The sequence below is a fragment of the Mastigoproctus giganteus genome, chromosome 8, assembly GCF_048544385.1.
Source record: "Mastigoproctus giganteus isolate SK-2022 chromosome 8, ASM4854438v1, whole genome shotgun sequence".
Classification (NCBI taxonomy): domain Eukaryota; kingdom Metazoa; phylum Arthropoda; class Arachnida; order Uropygi; family Thelyphonidae; genus Mastigoproctus; species Mastigoproctus giganteus.
Genome location: NC_143582.1, coordinates 12810903 through 12830412, shown reverse-complemented (window position 1 = coordinate 12830412; position 19510 = coordinate 12810903). Strand labels below are relative to the sequence as shown.

Sequence of the window (19510 nt, the reverse complement as noted above, 5' to 3'; positions counted from 1 at the left end):
GTTTCAGCGAAATGAGTGAATTCAGTCTACTTGCAGACCTCTTTAGAGCAGAGATGTGCAACCATCTGCAGGAATTATAGAAAGCAATTGAGTCAAAGTCAGCATGGACTAATGTTCCTGTAACATATTATTGACAACTCGTTGAGTCCCAGCCATGGCAAATTCAGGCTGCTTTAAAAACTAGAGGGTGGAAACCCACTTACTATTAGGCTGGTGTACCTAATAAAGTGACAAATGAGTGCATACTCATTTTCCACTTTTTTTGATAGTGATATAACAAGGTTTTCTGTTATATCACTTAGCAAAAATTAATCAAAACAATTTTACCTGAAACAATTCAGGTAGTTTATTTTATTTAAATAAACCTTCCCAAAGAATCATATATTTAATCAAGTTCCTACTAATTATTTTGACATAATGACATTATTTTGAAATTTAAAAAATTACTGAAATAAAATGAGCAATCAACAAATAGTATGCCTGCTCAAAGCACATTTCAAGAATAGTTCATGGCTAAGAGAAGTATATAAAGGCTAGTGGTAGGAATTGACTGAAAATGGTGAATAATCATTCTCTTGTTATCCTAAACCATTAAATAATTATTCTATGTTTCAATTAGCTTGCAGAATAAACAGGATGCTAAAGAAATGCTGATTTAATTTAGCTATTTATTCAACTGTTTCAGAAACAACCAAATATTGTAGTTCTATAATGCTTGTTATGTTAGCTAGCATTCTGTCTACTAGTTACCTAATAGCTAGATTGACATGCACCATGATTCCCCCCCCCCCCAGTAATTTCATTTGTATCAGTTTCTTACATAAAATCATTCATTTACATAAAGTCACTTGTCATTTCACTTGTAAGCCACTACTACTATGCTGAAATGATGATTATTCTGAAGTGACTCAATGACTCAAGTCACTTTCCTGTAATGACCTAAGTTGAATCAGCCAAAAGACTTGTTTTGCCCACCACTAATAATACAATGAAATATAATAGTACTGTCTTATATGGATTTAATGGATTGTCAGAACTCAACTAAAGCAGGTCTAAGAGCAGTTAGAATTATCCTACCATTAATACATCTTGCGAGTTCAAAATATGGGCACCAGAATTACCAAAGATGCTATAGCCATTGTTCAAACATGAAAAACCAGTTCCTTTTGTTAAAATATGCAACTCAAAATTATTTCAGTAGTATAATGTTGACCTATGAATGTAGATTTTATGGTCTAAAAGAGTCACTTCTAGACCATAAAATGCTATGGAATTAACTAGTAGATATGTAATTAACAGCTGAAGATATACTAGTGTTTTCAAATTTAAAAACAGCAATGTAAAAACATCTTAAGGCCACTAAAAATAACTTCAGTACCAGATATTGAGGAATGCTGAAGCTTATTGTGTCAGATAGTCTGCATAATCCAAGTTGTCTTCAAAGTCTACAGTGAAATCTAAATATAAAATACTTATAGGTAGGTAGGTAAGTAATGCCAGGATTATCCTATAATTAATATACAAAAGCAGTTAATTTAAAATGAATTTATTTTATAACATAATTTACGTTAAAACCATTCACTGTAGTCTCTTTTTGAATGCCATTTAACTGTCTGCTGAAGTTAAGCTGTCTGATGTGTTGGGTCACAGCTGCATGCATTCCCTCCAAAGACAGAAACCTTTGTTCACACAACAGTTCCTTTAGGGGAATGGATCGTAATCACAATTGCTCATATCAGGATTATAAGGAGGGTAAGATAGTGCTTCCCATTTGTAATCAGTGAAAACATGCCATACAGATTGTTTGGTGTGAATCCTTGTCACAGAGTATGAGCACACCAGCTTTCAACATTTATGGCCACTTCTGATGAATTTTCAGGTGTAATTCCTGCTGTAAAAATCTTGCATCATAGTTTCCAGTTACTGATCCTTCAAATGCCACGTCATCCGTTGCAGTAATGCCCTCAATAATCACAGGCCACAATAACCATTTGTTTCATCTTTATGTTGTTGCTAGCAACATTTAGAGGGGTTTGGCAAAGATGGATGCATCAACTGAGCTGATTGTGACTCCAGTTGAGGTTCAAAGTTGTGTGTACATGTCTTATCAATGGCAACAATGTTTTTTAAAAACTCTTCATCGTCTTATAGGTAACGTGTGAGTAAGTGTGTTGCAATTTCTTTACTCATTTGTATGACAGGAGGCATGGGACCCATTGGGCAGCAACCTTTTATTTTTTTAATGCCTCAGTTAAATCAGTGAACAGATTATTTTGGTATTCCAGATTTGTTGGCTGCTTCTTCATATAAATAAATCTGTTATAAATCTGTCTTCCTCTGAATTGGTAGTAATGACTGCTGATGTGTTGTCCATAGATGTTTTCAGTCTACCTGAGCACTGCATGTCTTCAATGCTGACCTGACCTTCATGAAACAAATGAGACTAATGTGAAATCATGCTATAATCTACTTGACTTGCCATACACTTTCTGTAACAATTCATAAAATTGTGATGGCATTCAACCATATAAAGTTTCAATTTTGATAAAAGATCTTTGATCTAAAACTGTAATTTGACCTGAAGCAATATTACTATCCATTTTTAAAAGCTTCCATACAAACATTCAATACAGGAACTCTTTTCGAGCAGAATAACGTTAAGATTAAATTTCAAATTTAACCTGATAAATGTCAGTCGTGCAGCCCTACGGAGTGAGGAGTACATATGAAGTGTGCATTAATTTTGGAATAATCCTTGTAATAATTTGTTCCTTTATTTTCCAAATAAGAAACAAGAAAAATGCTCTTTCAAGGCACATCCGAGTACAGATTACCCAGTGGGGTTTATAAAAAATTTGACTCCTCTAAAAAAATAAAAATAAAACCTTACATGGTAAGCAGTTTCCAGATAATTTTTTTGCTGTTTGATATTCTTTTATATTCTGATTAGAGGATATAACAAAACAAAAATAACATCCCAAAATGTTTCATTTTATGAATTTGGAAGAGGAACTGCAGTTTGATTCATTTGAGGAATTAAATTTTAATAAATCCAAGATCTGATTAAGCTTAATCATGGTGTTAGTAGAAGGAAGTAAATAGCATTTTTGGAAAGTTTTACAAATCATATGACCTAATTATAGATTTCTTGTTTGTTGGCTGCATGATAAGATTCTTATTTGTGTTTTGTTTTCATTTGAACTAACTAAAATAACATAGTAATTGTTAATTATAGGGAATTCTAGGAACAAAAGAAATTCCAGAAAGTGGAAGTTCTTTGGCATTTCGTGCACTTGGGTGGGGAAGTCTGTGTGCAGTTTCAGGTTTCAGCCTGTTTTGTTATGGCATTTGGACAGCTTTAGGAGTTCAAAATGTAAGTTTATATAAGTTTTAAAGATGTCATACCTTAGGATACTTCTGAGCCTTTGTAAGTTACTGGTGTGTTTTAAGAACAAAAAAATATATAAATTACCCAACTTATGATTTAAATAAATTTAATATTTCAGTTTGTAAACTTATCCTTTTTGTAAGTTGAATTGAAACTGTGCACATAGTTTATTTAACTGATGAAAATGAGCACAATTGCATGTCATTCTGATATCCAAATGTGGATAGCTTTACTTAAAGTAAATAATGCATGACGAGACCTAGTGATGGGCACAATCAAGAGGCATAATTGAAATAATTGATTATGACCAATAATCCAAATAATCAATTATGGCATTTTCCAAGAGAGAAACTAATGAGATGTATATATATATATATATATTAATGATTAATAATAATTGGTTATTTAATAATCAAAATAGTCAATCATATTCAAATTAGTTTATTACAAAATCTACAAAAATAGTGATGACCGAATAGAACTATAGCGCTATATATATATATATATGACACTAAAGTTGTGCATCATGCAATATTATTATTTTCTGGAGTAATTGTATCATTATTTATTACTGCATATTTTATATATGCTTGTGTATTTATAATTTTTTTTTAAATTATATTCTTTTTTTCCTTTTTTATCTCTTAACTAATTATACTCCTTTATTCCTTTTCTATTTCTCTCTTCACTCCATTATTTTTATTTCTAAACTATATAGTTCCGCTCACTAGTTCTAGTCTTACCATGCATCTGTCAGTTCAATTATACACAGATACCAAGCATGTCTGAGTAATCTTTCATGGGCCAGTGGGCAGTAGACACTGTATAAATGATTCATTGAGGTGGAGAACTATCAGCAAACAGGGTAGAGACAGCAGTGGTTCTGAATGTGTATTTAATATGTTACCCTGATTGTGGGGATAGAAATATCCCAAAGAATTGTACAAGGTCAACTGAGTCTCTGTGCAAGACAGCCAGTTAATTGTGTTCTCACCTCATAAAGAGCCACCACCTTAACTGGCATTGTGAACATATCAGTTAGACCCAAAGGCAGTGGTCCAACATGATGTTCAGGGACAAGTCCCGATGCCTTCTACAGTCTGATTCTATATGTATTCTCATCTGGAAGAGAGAGAGAGAGATCAAAAATTATTCCATAAACATCAGACCTCTGCTGCTTGTGCAATGTGCAAAGCTCCACATTTACAAGAGAGGGTTTCTGGAAGGTATGGATATGAAACTTTGAGACCTGTCTTAGCCTTTTTAATAATTCTTTTTCCCATAGGGTGCAACTGGTGTAAAACTTTCTTCAAATTGAAGATATTTCCAAATGGAATGATCACTGGGTCTCCAGACATGAATGCTACTGAAAATGTATGAGATTCTCTGGAGGAGAAAAATTGTGGCATCCTCAGCACTTTCAATGAATTGTGAACTGCTCTCCTGGAAGGGTGGGCTTTCACTAACTTTGAAGACAACAGTATGAGGACCTACTATGAGCATTGCCTGACTGTTGAAGGTAATCATAACTCCTATAAAAACAGTCAGGGGCACCCTAATCCTATCGTTTTTGCTTTTTTTAATATTTTTACATTCCTATATGGTTCTGAAAACTGCAAATGTGCAAACATCAGGATTAAGATCCTGTGGTAAAAGTGGTGGTAAGTTCCTGCTTCACAAGATATATTTTGTTTAAAATATATTTTTATATCTATTGGCTAGCCATTGTCAGGTATATTATAAATAGAGGCCATCTGATTCTAGAGATTATTTCAATATTTTTAAGAGCCAGGGTCATGCTGGGATAAGAAAATAAAATGTTATCTCTATTGAAATGTTAAAAAGTTACCTCTCCAAATCAGCCTGAAATAGCATTGGTTAGAGTTTTGTGAAATTCTTACACCTTCAAAATTTCAACACAATTAGAATATTCTTTTGGACATTTGTGTCAAATTTCATGCCAATAGGTTAACTCACATCCTCTGCCCATGTTTTTCCCCCTAAAAAAATCTGCAATTCAAATCTCACTTCAAAGCTACCCATTGCACAAATGTACTGAATTTTTTAACCCAAGGTACATTATTTGATAATTGAACATGTGAAATGTAATGCTGGTCCAAAAGGAACTAGTTATTGTAGGTGACTCTATTGTCAGGGAAACGGGAACATATTGTGCAAAAAGGATAGATGGAACAGGACCAGGGTATGTCTGCCAGGGGCAAAGGTTGATGACGTTGTAGGGCAGATATCATCCTTTAAGGGCACAAAGGGTGATATTGTTGTACATGTTGGCACTAATGATATTAAGAGTAGGAGAACTGGCAGAATTACTTAACAAGTACAAGACAATGCTGAAAAAAAGCCGTGAGTTAGGGTTGAATTTGAAAGTGTCTGCAATTCTGCCCAGACACGATAGGAGGGAGTATATGATGAGAGCCTTGTCGATCAATTCGGCCCTGGAGAGATTGTGCAAGGCTCAAGGGGTAGAATTTTTCTCAGCCTGGTCTGTGCTTGTTAACAGGAGAGACTGCTTCTACAGGGATGGGATACACTTAAATAGAAAGGGTGCAAGAATATTTGCTGATGCTATCGAGGCAGTGTTAGGTGGGTCGGAAAACTGCTAGCTTGGGGGGATACATGGACTAATAGATTAACAGTAGCTGCTGGCAGAGGTAAAAGTGATTCTTGCACTACTTCTATTGAAATGCAATTGAGCAGCAGCCTGGAAAGCAAGGCAATGAGAATTTCCAGGACTGCTGGGAGTCATAGTGCTACAAGTAAATACATGGGCTGTGTTAGGGTAACTAAGAGTAGAAACAGGTGCATGTATACTTGCATATACACCAGTGCTAGGAGTATAGTTAATAAATTCGATGAGCTTGAAGTGCTAATCAAGACATCAAAGGCAGATATTGTTGGAATATATCAGAGACATGGTCTCACACAGACATAAGCAGTGTGGAACTGGAATTTGGGGAGTACAATTTGTACAGAAAGGATAGACATGACAGGAAGGGAGGAGGGGTTATGCTGTTAGTTAAGAAACACATAAAATCTAAGGAAGTGCATCCAATTGATGTTGGTGGACAATGCAATGTTGAGTCTGTGTTTGGTATGACATAAGCACTGGGAAAGGAAAAATGAGAGTAGGTGTGTGTTATAGGCCAAATGAAACTGATGAGTATAATGAGCAATTGTGCAGAGAAATAGAGTGGGCCAGTAAGTTAGAGTGTCTTATAATGGGCGATTTTAATTTCCCGGATATTGACTGGAATTTGTGAGTTGGTCACTCACACGCTAGCAAGGTTTTTGTGGATTTATTGGATGATTGTTTTCTACAGCAGCATGCTCGGGAGGCAACTAGAGAGAGTAATACTTTTGATCTGATTATCAGTAGTGATTCTTCATGCATCAAGAATCTGCAGATAAAGGAACCACTAGGTGGCAGTGATCACAGTGTGCTGAAGTGGGATTTACTCAAAGAGGTAACTACCATCAAGGGTAAAGTGAAGGGTTTTTGCTTTCGTAAAGGTGACTATGGTGGTCTGAGACAGTATTTAAATTCTATACAGTGGAACCAACTGATGATGTTACCAACAGCAAATTCAAAATGGGAAGCATTCAAAGAATTAATCTTGGAAGCTACTAGGCTTTTCATACCAACAAAGAAATATTGTTCAAGATTTAGGCCTAAATGGATGTCAGATGAACTAATTAGACGTGACATAGAAGAAAAATGCATGGGATACATAAATTAACTGATCTGATAATAGAGAGCTATTAAGTGCTCGATAATTCCTATATTCTATTATATTATGAAACAGCAGGGATTACCTTTATTTTAGATATAGGAAGCTTCTTTTCCAACCAACTCTCCTGGTCCAACGCGCTAATAATTCTTTGGGAAGGCGATATCAATTTTACAAAACATGTGGGACATCTTCCCCAATGTCAGAACCGTAGTGTTCAGACCCCTCGGTCTCAACCTTGAGCGCTCAAGACTTCTGTCTTCAAACACCATACCTCTGGCAGCAAGGAAACCATTACGTGGATTGACATAAAATTAAATTTTGAGGGTCTAAACCGCTTAATAAATATGGACCGATTATTTTCTTCGATCCAGTAGCTTGACATTAGAGTTAAATTTAGGAGTCTAAAAAAGTTTAATGGAAATGGGGAGGGGGGATTATTCTCTACATTCCTTAAGTCGGACTATAACTTTTCGGGTAATCATGTTCACAGGAATAGAGCAACTCACAATTAATCCAAAACTTTTGTCTTATGTTGTAGTGTTTATTCTTCATGCATGCGTATAAGTGACCAATCGTCGGACAATAGGAATGGTCTACGGATATTGATTGAAGTTTCATCTCTAAGGTTTCCACAATAAGTAGTTTGTGGTAGTTGTGTTGAATATTTATAATTTTTGTTTCATTAAAGTCGAATGAATGTCATTTATTTATTGCGTGGAACGAAAGTTCCGATGCATTTGAACGATCCGCCCCCATCGAAGCTTGGTGTTGTTTTGCTCGAAGCCGTGCCACGCCCATGGTAGATCCTAAATAAACAGCATTGCAATTTTTGCATGGGATGCTGTATACTAGGTCATGCTGTGTTGGAATGTGGTGTTTGAAGGTCGATTTCTGAAGAATGTGTATAATTTGTTCATGGGTTTTGCTATGATTTTCATGTCGGTTGCCTTGCATATTTGGTTAAGTTTATTGTACCAGTACTCGACGTATGGAATGGTGATGAAATGTATTTTGGTCTTGTTGGATTTTTGTGCAATGTTTGTTGTGAGGTAACCCCTATTTAAGAATCTAGTTAATTCATTTATTTCTGTCGTTAGAGAAATCTGGGTGGAAGAATATTTAAAGGCGTTAAGAAATTGATTCAGCATGACCGATTTTTTGTATGGTTGGGGATGATAACTGTGGAAATGCAAAAGCATCCCCTTATTACATATAACTCTTTTATTTACATTCAGAATGATGCAAATGCACCATTCTGAATAGAGCTATAATAGAAAACCAAAGTTTCCACGTGATGCATTTGTACTACTAGTATAATAATTATATAGTCATATACTTTGCGCAGCTTGAAACTCTATACTTATACAGATTTGCATGCTACATAGTTTTCTTCCGAACAACTGGGTGCATATGTTCAGTAATAAACAAAAATTTAAAATGATACTTACTGATGGTTGTATAATCAATTTACGTATATTAAAATACTAATATTAGCATTAGCTAAGGCACATGATGCAAGAAAGCAAGCTTATATAGCATCAGCCAAAAAAACCAAAAAAAAAAAAAACCTTATTTCACCCATCCACTCGCTCCAAATGTTTGTCAAGTCCTGCCTTGAATCTATTTAAGCTATCAACTTCTACGACAGATGGAAGTTTCTTCCAGCAATCAACCACCTGCTGCTTCCTCAATTTGAATTTATGCCCTCTCAGGCATAAATTCAAATTGAGGAAATTTGATTATTTTGAGCAAGAGGAAGAATGCAATCAGCACTGAGCATGCTCAAACCATTCAAGGCTTTATACACCTCAATCAGATCACCTCGCAGGTGCCTAGTCTCCAGACTGTAATTTGCAAACCTTAAGCCTTTCTTCGTAAGAGCAACACTTTGTTCCATTCACTAATCTTGTTGCCCTTCTCTGTACTCGTTCCAACAGCTCTACATCCTTCTTAAAATGAGGTCTCCAGACCTGTATATTAATATAACTTTGTGGGGTCACAAAGGGATAATCACCTCCTTATTCCTGCTAGAAAAATTCCTGTATATCATTGACAAGACACCATGAGCTACTCTTGCAGACCATCTGCACTGCTCAGAAAACTTCATATCTGCCTGCACAATTACCTCCAGGTCCTTTTCATTAACTACCACTGTCAGTGTGGTACCACAGAGTTTATACGTTACTCTGGGATTACTGCTTCCCATATATAGTACTTTACATTTGTCAATGTTAAACTTCAGATGCCACCTCTCAGTCCATCTGCTCAACTTTTCTAGAGCAGTGTACTGTCATTAGTGTCATTAACAACCCTACCAACCTTCGTATTGTCTGCAAACTTAGGCATTAAGCCTGATATACTCGTCATCAATATCATTTATAAATACAGAAAACAACAATGGGCCCAACACTGAACTCTGTGGGACTCCACTAATAACATTAGCCCACAAAATGCAGTGTCCATTGATTACCATTCGCTGTCTTCTCCCACTCAACCATCCCTTTATCTATAGCAGCAATTTGCCTCCAATGCCACACTGCTCCAATTTGTTCAGCAGTCTTCCATGTGCAACAGTATCAAAGGCTTTTCTAAGATCCAAATATATGATATCAAAATTATTCTTTGCATCCAGTTTCTTTCTGACTAGATCTTAATATCCAATCAAATTAGTCAGACAAGGCTTCCCCTTAACAAACCCATGCTGTGTCCGAGCTATAACTGAAGTCTTGGCTAGATGATCTTGCAATGCTTCTTTAACAAGTGCCTCCATTAATTTCCCTGGAACAGAAGTTAAACTAACAGGGCTGTAATTACTTGTGTCTCCCTTTGATCCTTCTTTGTGGATTGGGGTCACATTTGCACATCTCCAGTGCATGGGTACCTCTCCTGAGTCCAGGGAAGCTCTCATAATTATGGCTAAGGGTTTGCTTACTTCCTTTGCTGCCTCCTTTAATATAACTGGATAGATTCCATCCACCCCCAGGTGCCTTTCTTATCTTTCTCTTCAACAATTTCTCCACTTTACTCTCGATTATCACAAGATTATTTAGCTTACTGCCAGAGTTGAATACACCTCTGGCACTCCCCTCCTTGAATAACTCCTCATGTGTGAATGTGGATGCAAAATATTCATTAGTTTGTTAGCTACCTGAGCAGGATCATCAACAGTTGAACCATCGATATCAAGTGGACCAATCTGTTTCATCCCCTTCCTTCTAGAGTTTACATAAGTAAAGAACTCTTTTCTGTTTTTCTTTGCATCCTTTGCCAAAGATTTCTCATAATCTGCCTTCGCCTGCCTAACCTCCTTTGTAACTTGTTTACAGATCAGCTTATATCTATCATAGGCTTCTGTGTCAAGTGTTTATTTATATTATGAAACAACAGGGATTACCTTTATTTTAGATATCGGAAGCTTCTTTTCCAACCAACTCTCCTGGTCCAACGCGCTAATAATTCTTTGGGAAGGTGATATCAATTTTACAAAACATGTGGGACATCTTCCCCACTGTCAGAACCATAGTGTTCAGACCCCTCGGTCTCAACCTTGAGCGCTCAAGACTTCAAACACCATATCTCTGGCAGCAAGGAAACCATTACGTGGACTGACATAAAATTAAAATTTTGAAGATCTAAACCGCTTAATAAATATGGACCGATTATTTTCTTCGGTCCAATAGCTTGACATTAGAGTTAAATTTAGGGTTAAATTAGGGTTAGTTAAATTCAGCTTTTGTTTCCTTAGCCATGTTCATCTACCCAATTCTAAAACCACTTTGAGAACTCCTAACATATAACATAAAAAACTATGATGCTTTATTCATGAACCTTAAAGATCTCCATATCAAGGAGGATATGAAGTTATATTCACTGGATGTGACTTCACTATACAGTAACATAAATGTACCTTACACCTTAGACATAGTCTGGGCCTACTTAAACGATGATAACATAAAAATTAATAACACCAGACTCCCCAAAGGCAGAATCTTCGAACTAACAAAACTATTAGTAAATGCTAATTACATTCTCTTTCGAGGAAAAATATACAGACAGATTTTCGGCCTCCCAATTTCTGAACTATACTTAAACAAATTAGAAAAGATCCATCTTGATCCATTTAAACCACAGATCATTTGACCATAAACAATATTCTACAGGTTTTTAATAACATCCATCAGAGATTAATATTTGAAGCAGAAACCCACACCATAAATTTCCTTAATTTTACCATACACAGATTAGACCAAAAACTAAATTTCAGAAAACCCACTACTGCTGGGAGTCATTGCAGTACAAGTAAACACATGGGTTGTGTTAGGGTAGCTAAGAATAGGAACAGATGCATGTATGCTTGCGTATACACCAATGCTAGAAGTTTAGTAAATAAATTTGATGAATTTGAGGTATTGCTCAAAACATCAAAGGCAGATATTGTTGGGATTTAAGAGACGTGATGTCACACAGATATAAGGAATGCAGAACTGGAATTTGGGGAGTATAATGTGTACAGGAAGGGAGGAGGGATTATGTTATTAGTTAAGAAACACAAAATCCAAGGAAGTGAAGCCAGTCAACATCACTGGACAGTGCAGTGTCGAGTCAGTTTGGTGTGACATAAGCATTGGGATATCAAAATTGGGAGTAGGAGTGTGTTATAGGCCTAATGACTCTGATGAGTATAATAAGAAACTGTACCGGGAAATAGAGTGGGCCAGTAAATCAGAGAGTCTTATAATGGAGGATTTTAATTTCCCAGATATTGACTGGAATTTGTAGGTTGGTCACTCACACACTAGCAAGGCTTTTGTGGATTTATTGGATGATTGTTTCCTACATCAGCATGTTCGGGAGGCAACTAGAGGGAATAATACTCTTGATCTTATTATCAGTAGTGATTCTTCATGCATCAAGAATCTGCAGATAAAGGAACCACTAGGTGGCAGTGGTTCCTTTATCACAGTGTGCTGAAGTGGGATTTACTCAAAGAGGTACCTACCATCAGGGGTAAAGGGAAGGGTTTTTGCTTTCGTAAAGGTGACTACAGTGGTCTGAGACAGTATTTAAATTGTATACGGTTGGACCAACTGATGATGTTACCAACAGCAAATTCAAAATGGGAAGCATTCAAAGAATTTATCTTGGAAACTACTAGGTTTTACATACCAACTAAGAAATATTGTTTAAGGTTTAGGCCTAAATTGATGTCAGATGAACTAATGAGACATATGGCAGAGAAGAAAAATGCATGGGATACATGTAAATTAATGGGTGATATGGAAGCCTATGATAGATATAAGGTGGTCTGTGACCAATTCACAAAGGAGGTTAGGCAGGCGAAGGCAGATTACGAGAAATTTTTGGCAAAGGATGCAAAGAGTTCTTTACTCATGTAAACTCCAGAAGGAAGGGGATGCATCAGATTGGTCCACTTGATATTGATGGTTCAACTGTTGATGATCCTGCTAAGGTAGCTAACAAACTAAATGAATATTTTGCATCTACATTCACACATGAGGAGTTATTCAGGGAGGCAAATGCGAGAGGTGAATTAAACTCTAGCAGTGAGCGAGATGATTTTGTAATAACTGAGAGGAAAGTGGAGACGAAATTGTTGAAGATAAACATAAAAAAGGCACCCGGGGTGGATGGGATCTATTCAGTTATATTAAAGGAGGCAGCAAAGGAAGTAAGCAAACCCTTAGCCATAATTATGAGAGCTTCCTTGGACTCAGGGGAGGTATCCATGGAGTGGAGATGTGCAAATGTGACCCTAATTCACAAAGGAGGATCAAAGGGCGACACAAGTAATTATAGACCTGTTAGTTTAACTTCCGTTTCAGGAAAATTAATGGAGGCACTGGTTAAAGAAGCACTGCAGGATCATCTAGACAAGGCTTCAGTTATAGCTCGGACACAGCATGGTTTTGTTAAGGGAAAGTCTTGCCTGACCAATTTGATTGGATACTATGATGTGGTCACAAAGTAACTGTATGTAGGTAATAACTTTGATATCAGATATTTTGATCTTAGAAAGGCTTTTGATACTGTTGCACATGGAAGACTGCTGAACAAATTGGAGCAGTGTGGCATTGGAGGCAAATTGCTTCTATGGATAAAGGGATGGTTGAATGGGAGAAGACAGAGAGTGGTAATTAATGGACACTGCTCATTGTGGACTAATGTTATTAGTGGAGTACCTCAGGGTTCAGTGTTGGGTCCATTGTTGTTTTCTGTATTTATAAATGATATTGATGATGGTATATCAAGCTTAATGTCCAAGTTTGCAGAAGATACGAAGGTTGGCAGGGCTGTTAAGGACACTAATGACAGTATGCTGCTGCAATAGGATCTAGAAAAGCTGAGCAGATGGGCTGAGAGGTGGCAAATGAAGTTTAACGTTGACAAATGTAAAGTACTACATATGGGAAACAGTAACCCCAGAGTAACGTATCAACTCTGTGGTACTACACTAACAGTGGTAGAGAACAAAAAGGACCTGGGGTTAATTGTGCAGGCAGATATGAAGTTTTTTGAGCAGTGCAGATAGTCTGCAAGAGTAGTTCATGGTGTCTTGTCAATTATATACAGGAGTTTTCTAGCAGGGATAAGGAGGTGATTATCCCCTTCTGTAAGGCAATGGTCGGGTCACACCTTGAGTACTATATAGAGGTCTGGAGGCCTCATTTTAAGAAGGATGTAGAGCTGTTGGAACGAGTACAGAGAAGGGCAACAAGATTAGTGAATGGAACAAAGGGTTGCTGTTACGAAGAAAGGCTTAAGTTTTGCAAATTACAGTGTCTGGGGACTAAACACCTGTGAGGTGATTTGATTGAGGTGTATAAAGCCCTGAATGGTTTGAGCATGCTCAGTGCTGATGGGATTCTTCCTCTTGCTCATAATAATCATCTGAGAGGGCATAAATTCAAATTGAGGAAAGACAGATGTAGGTTTTTTTTTTTTTTTTTAGGAGCATTAGCAACTAAGGCCATATTGCTCCGGGAACATGCAGTAGCCATTCCCTGACCTTCCCGCAGCCTCCGTATTTGGTGGTGACAGGCTTGAACCCCGGTCTAATCAAGAAGCGTGTGCTATGCACTGCTGCTCCTTCCCACCTGGCTACCCACCAGGCGCCAGACAGATGTAGGATAGATGTGCGGAAGTTTGCCTTTAGCCAGCAGGTAGTTGGTTGGTGGAACAGACTTCCATCCTTTGTTGTGGAAGTTGATAGCCTAAATAAATTTAAGGCTGAGCTGGACAGGTATTTGGAACAAATGGAGGGGTGAAATGGGAGCATTTTTTTTTTATTTTTTTTTTTTCTGATGCTGCATAAGCTTGCTTTCTTGCATCATATGCCTCTACTAATGCTAAAGCCAAAAAAATGCTTTTATGTGCAAACTTTGGTTTGCTATTACTGTTACATACAGAATGATGCATTTGAACTTATCTGTTATAGTTAAATTATTAATACATATTAGAACATTAATAAGTCATTGGCAAAATAATGATGTAAGCAATCTGATTCATCACCTAAAAAAAAACCACTTATCGCTTCATTTGTCCATCCCTTCCAAGAGCGTTTTTCCAAAAGTAATGCACAAAAGTGATTAATTTATAATAAATTTATTCTATAACATAATTTACATTGAACACCTTCAGTGTAGTCTCCTACACACTTAATGACTGCTTCCCAACATTTGGGCAATTTTTGAATGCCATTTAACTGTCTGCTGAAGTTAAGCTGTCTGATGCATTGGGTCATGGCTGCACTCAGTGCTTCTAAAGACAGAAATCTTTTTCCACACAACAGTTCCTTGAGCTTGGAGAATAGATTTTAATCACAAGGACTCATATCAGGACTGTGGTAGGGGTGAGGTAGCATTTCCAACTTGTAACAGTGTGATATGTTCATGGTGTATGAGCACACTGGTTTCTAACATCTGCAGCCACTTCTAACGCATTTTCTAGCATCATCTATTATGAAGAAATGTTGCATAGTAGTCTCCACTTACTGATCTTCCAAGAAGCACATGATCAGTGGCAATAATGCCCTCATAATTGTAGACCATGATGGCCATTTGTTTCAACTTTGATCATTGCCGGCGACATTTGGAGGGGTGTGCAAAGATCAGTCCTTCCATTGAGCTGATTGTAACTCCAGTTCAGGTTCAAAGTTGTGGATCCATATCTCTTCAATGGCAGCAGTGCATTTTAAAAACTCTTCACCTTCTTGTCAGTAACATGCAAGTAATTGCGTGGCAATACCTTTATGCTTTGCTCATTCATCTGACAGCAAATGTGGGACTCTTTAGGCAGTGAACTTTCATTTTTGTAACACCTCTGTTAAATTTCAGTGAATGAATGATTTCAGTATTTCAAGATTCATTGGCTCTTTCTTTACAGATTTGTCTTACTATAAATTGGTGGTAATGACTGCTGATATGTCATCCATAGATGTTCTTGGTCTACCTGAGCATTGCTTGTCTTCACCACTGGTCAGACCTTTGAGACTAATGTGAAATTGTGCTACAATCTACTGTAGACTTACTGCAATAATTTTTAAATTGATGTCAGCATTTAGCCATGTAGAGCTTCGATTTAGATAAAAGATCTTTGATCTGAAACTGTAATCTGATCTCAAGCAGTGTCATGATACACTTTCAAATCTCTATACAAACACTCAATGCAGAAATTGTTTCTAACACATGGATGTTGAGGTGCCTCCGTAGCCAGGTGGGAAGGAACAGCAGTGCATAGCATAGCACATACATCTTGATTAGACCAGGGTTCGAGCCCATCACCACCAAATACGGAGGATGCGGAAAGGTCAGGGAATGACCACCGCATATCCCCGGAGCAATATGGCCTTAGTTGCTAATGCTCCTAAAAACCAAATAACAAACAAACATGGATGTTGAGGGTCAAACATAAAATTATCATCCTGATAAATGTCATTTGTGTAGGCATGTGGATGAAGTTCATGTCTGCATTACTTTTGGGATAACCCTCATAATAATTGGGCAGTTTTTTTTTTTTTTTTTTCCCTTTTTAAAATTTATTCAAACTACCTACTTCCCCAATGCTAGGTGAAAGTTTTATTCTAGGTGAAGGTTTTATTCTAGCAATCAATTATGATCTGGCTGAAGGCAAATTTCTGCCCATCTGTGTTATTGGTATGTAGAATTTTTGTGCAAATAAAACAATGTGATTTACAGTATATATAAAAAAAAATTATTTAAAAAAAAATTCAGTGTATAGGTTGAGAAAACAGATGGTTAAACTTGAATTTTTGGTAGACTGTAATTTTAGAAACTAGAAAATGTTCCAGAGAAGGGATAAATAAAGAGGAAGAAAAAATTAGTTTGGTGAGTTTGGAGTTGGGCTGTCAGTGGTGCACTATGGCCATAGTTGCCAATGAACCTAATAAATCCTCAAACAAACATGTATTCAAATGTGTCTGGGAGAAAGAGATGAAATTAGCATTTGTAATTCTTTCTCTCCTTTCAAACAGCCTTCTTTTCTAATTATTCATTTGTTTTAACCTTTTGGCATATCTTTTTTAAAGATATGAAAGATTTTTGGAAAGAAATGAAGGACAAGGATCAGGAAAGTGAAAAAATGTTTTGCCATTTAGTTAAAAATTTTAGAATGGGAGGAGGTAATCAAAATTGATAAGATCAAAGTTAAAACACAATAGGAACATTTTAGAAGTACAGAATAAATATTTTGAAGATATCCTAAGCAAAGGACCTAATGATATTACTGAAGAAGATGGAAAGATTGATATGAGGGAACTTTTGTATACTATTTCTATTATTGAGGTAAAAAAAGGTCATGGAAAATATTAATTAGAAAGGTGCAATTTTTTGTTTAGATGAAATCAGACCTGAAAAAGCTGAAGGGAAAGTAGCATTATCAGAAGTTTGAAGCAAGTATTTATTGTGCAAGTTTATATAATGAAAAATTAAAGCTAAATGTGGACATTAGAGAAACCAACTCTTAGTGTACCAAGAAAAATCTATACAAGTATTTTAGAGAAAAGCGTTAGAAATACTTTGTTAGAACAGTCAGATTTTAGGCGAAACAGAGATCTCAAGATCAAATATTTGCATAAATAATAGAAAAGTCATAATATTTGATCTTGAAAAATGATACGGCAAAGTACCCGTGAATCTGCTCTTTCATATATAGCATCAAGAGTAATGCTATATTTTATTCTTAAAAAAAAAAATAGTTTAAAAATGGCACCTTTGTAGTGAGGACTGAAGGAAGTCTTGAAAAGCAGATTAAGGTTAAACTTAGATTGAGACATGACAGCACCTTATTGCCACTTATTTTTATACTTTTCATGGATTTCAATATAATTCTATTATATTAATAAACGAATATAATGGAAGTTCTGACAAAGTTTAGCATCTGAAATGTAAAAATTGGATCAGCTACATATATGCAGATAATATATGCTGTTAAATAGCATATATCAAGATGCTCTGAATAAATTAGATAAATTTTCTTGAGAATTTGATATGAAAATTGATTGCACAAAACCATATATACACCAAATAAGAATGTACACCAAAATGACCAAAAATTGGATTGTTGGGAGTTTACATCTAAGAAATGCAAGATGCCAGTGAAACAGATTCATTTGGGGCAAAAGAGAAATTAGCCAAAGCTGAAATTAACTGTTTATAACACCGTTTTTAAGCCTATTTTAGCCTATGGACCTGAGAGCTGTGTAAGAAATAAATCAGAAGTCTGATTTCTGTAAATCCAAAAAATACTTGATTGTTTATTTACAGTTTCAGGTTTATATGAGAAACTATCTGCATCTACCAGATTATTCCACTAATTAATAAAAATTAATTAGGGGAGTGATAGATTATAAAATAAGTCTTATCAGATTTCTCAAGAATATTTTATAGGTTGATTGATTGATTTTGGTTTTTATGGCACAAGGACAACTAAGGCCATGATGTGCCATGTCCACATATTTTTTAGGTAAATAAACTCAAGTTCTGAATAACAACCTTTAGTTCTCACACCCTCAATTTTAACAAAGACACTTGTGTGGAATCTGTGCAATTCTCTTTTTAGTTTTAATTTTTGTGTAATTGAAAACTGTGACCTGTTAATTATGATTTACTAAACCCAATTAAAAATATTAATTATTAAAAAAATAATATTACTATTACTGTATCAAATGAAAATAGATGAGATAAAACAATTAATAATAATAGTTTTTATCATATTTTTAGAATATTCTAACTCACTGATCCCCCAGACACTCTTGATGCATCTGCAGATGCAACAGGAATGAATATCTGTTTTTTTCAGCTGTTTGCACTTATCCACCAAAATCAAAGCTCTACATCAAGATTAGACACCTGTCACTGGCATCTCACAGACACCATGAGAGGAACAGAAGTTGTCAGCAGAAAGGTAGATAGTTTTGCTCACCTGCAGTCTGTTAAATGCCAAAAAAAATGTGTCTCTTAATTCATAGAATATCAAAATGAAAACACTGTATAACCAGTTTGAGAATTTTGCTGGCAAAGGTACACAGGAGGATGTGTAACTGCCCAACAAAGGTACACATCTTCCTGTGTGTACATAAAAAGAAAAACATTAAAACTGTCTAATGCTATGCTAGAAACAGAAGGTCAAAAGAACATTACAAGAGTAACGTTTTATGTGAACTAATTTAATATAAAAAAGTAAATCCTTATTGCTGATATTTATTGTTATAACTAATTTTATCACTCATTTTATGAATAATTTTTATTTCATAATAGTTACAAGAATTTCGAATTAAGATGGGTTCTATTTTACCAAACATTCCTAAGAAGGAGCCTCAAGGAAGAAGTGATTTTAATTCATTTCGAGATTTAATTAATTATATCACTGAAGAAGACCATAAAAAGGGCAGAACCTCAGAATAATATACAAACTTTCCATTGTGTAAATATAAAATATGTAACATAGGGCAAATTAAAAAAAGTTTTTCTAAGTCATACTTTGGTTACTTTTTTGAAACATTCCCCAACAATATTTTCAATTTGTTGAAGGCCTCTGAACAAGGAAAATTTATTTTATTTGTTACCAACCAAGAATGTCTAGAATTTTTTTTATTTTTTAAATAAGATAGCACTTTGGTTTTTTTTTTTTTTTTTTTTTTTTTTGTTTTTTGGTAGTTGTTGGCGCATCGACTTCTGTGGCCATATTGCACCTCCCAAGGTTTTTGCAGTACTTTGATCCAAGCCCGAGGCGGGAATCGAACCCGCAACCTTTGGGTTGCCGGGCAGGTACTTTACTAGCACTTTGGTTGCACATGCAAAAAGGTTTACTCTTACCTGTTGTTGATGGTAAT

General features: G+C 35.8%; 1 protein-coding gene across 2 annotated transcripts in view; it reads left to right on the top strand.

Annotated features, from left to right (window-relative positions):
- LOC150081262 (transmembrane protein 242) overlaps positions 1-19120 on the top strand; it is a 32779-nt gene extending 13659 nt beyond the window's left edge. Inside the window, exons 3-5 of one of the 2 annotated variants that reach the window (XM_090379123.1) lie at positions 3236-3373; positions 18478-18582; positions 18936-19120. In XM_090379123.1, coding sequence (XP_090235249.1) covers positions 3236-3373; positions 18478-18582; positions 18936-19082 — 390 coding nt within the window. In that variant the 3' untranslated portion in view covers positions 19083-19120. The remainder of the gene's footprint in view (positions 1-3235; positions 3374-18477; positions 18583-18935) is intronic. The other variant, XM_090379124.1, reaches the window with a different exon arrangement.
- The last annotated feature ends 390 nt before the right edge of the window (positions 19121-19510 follow it).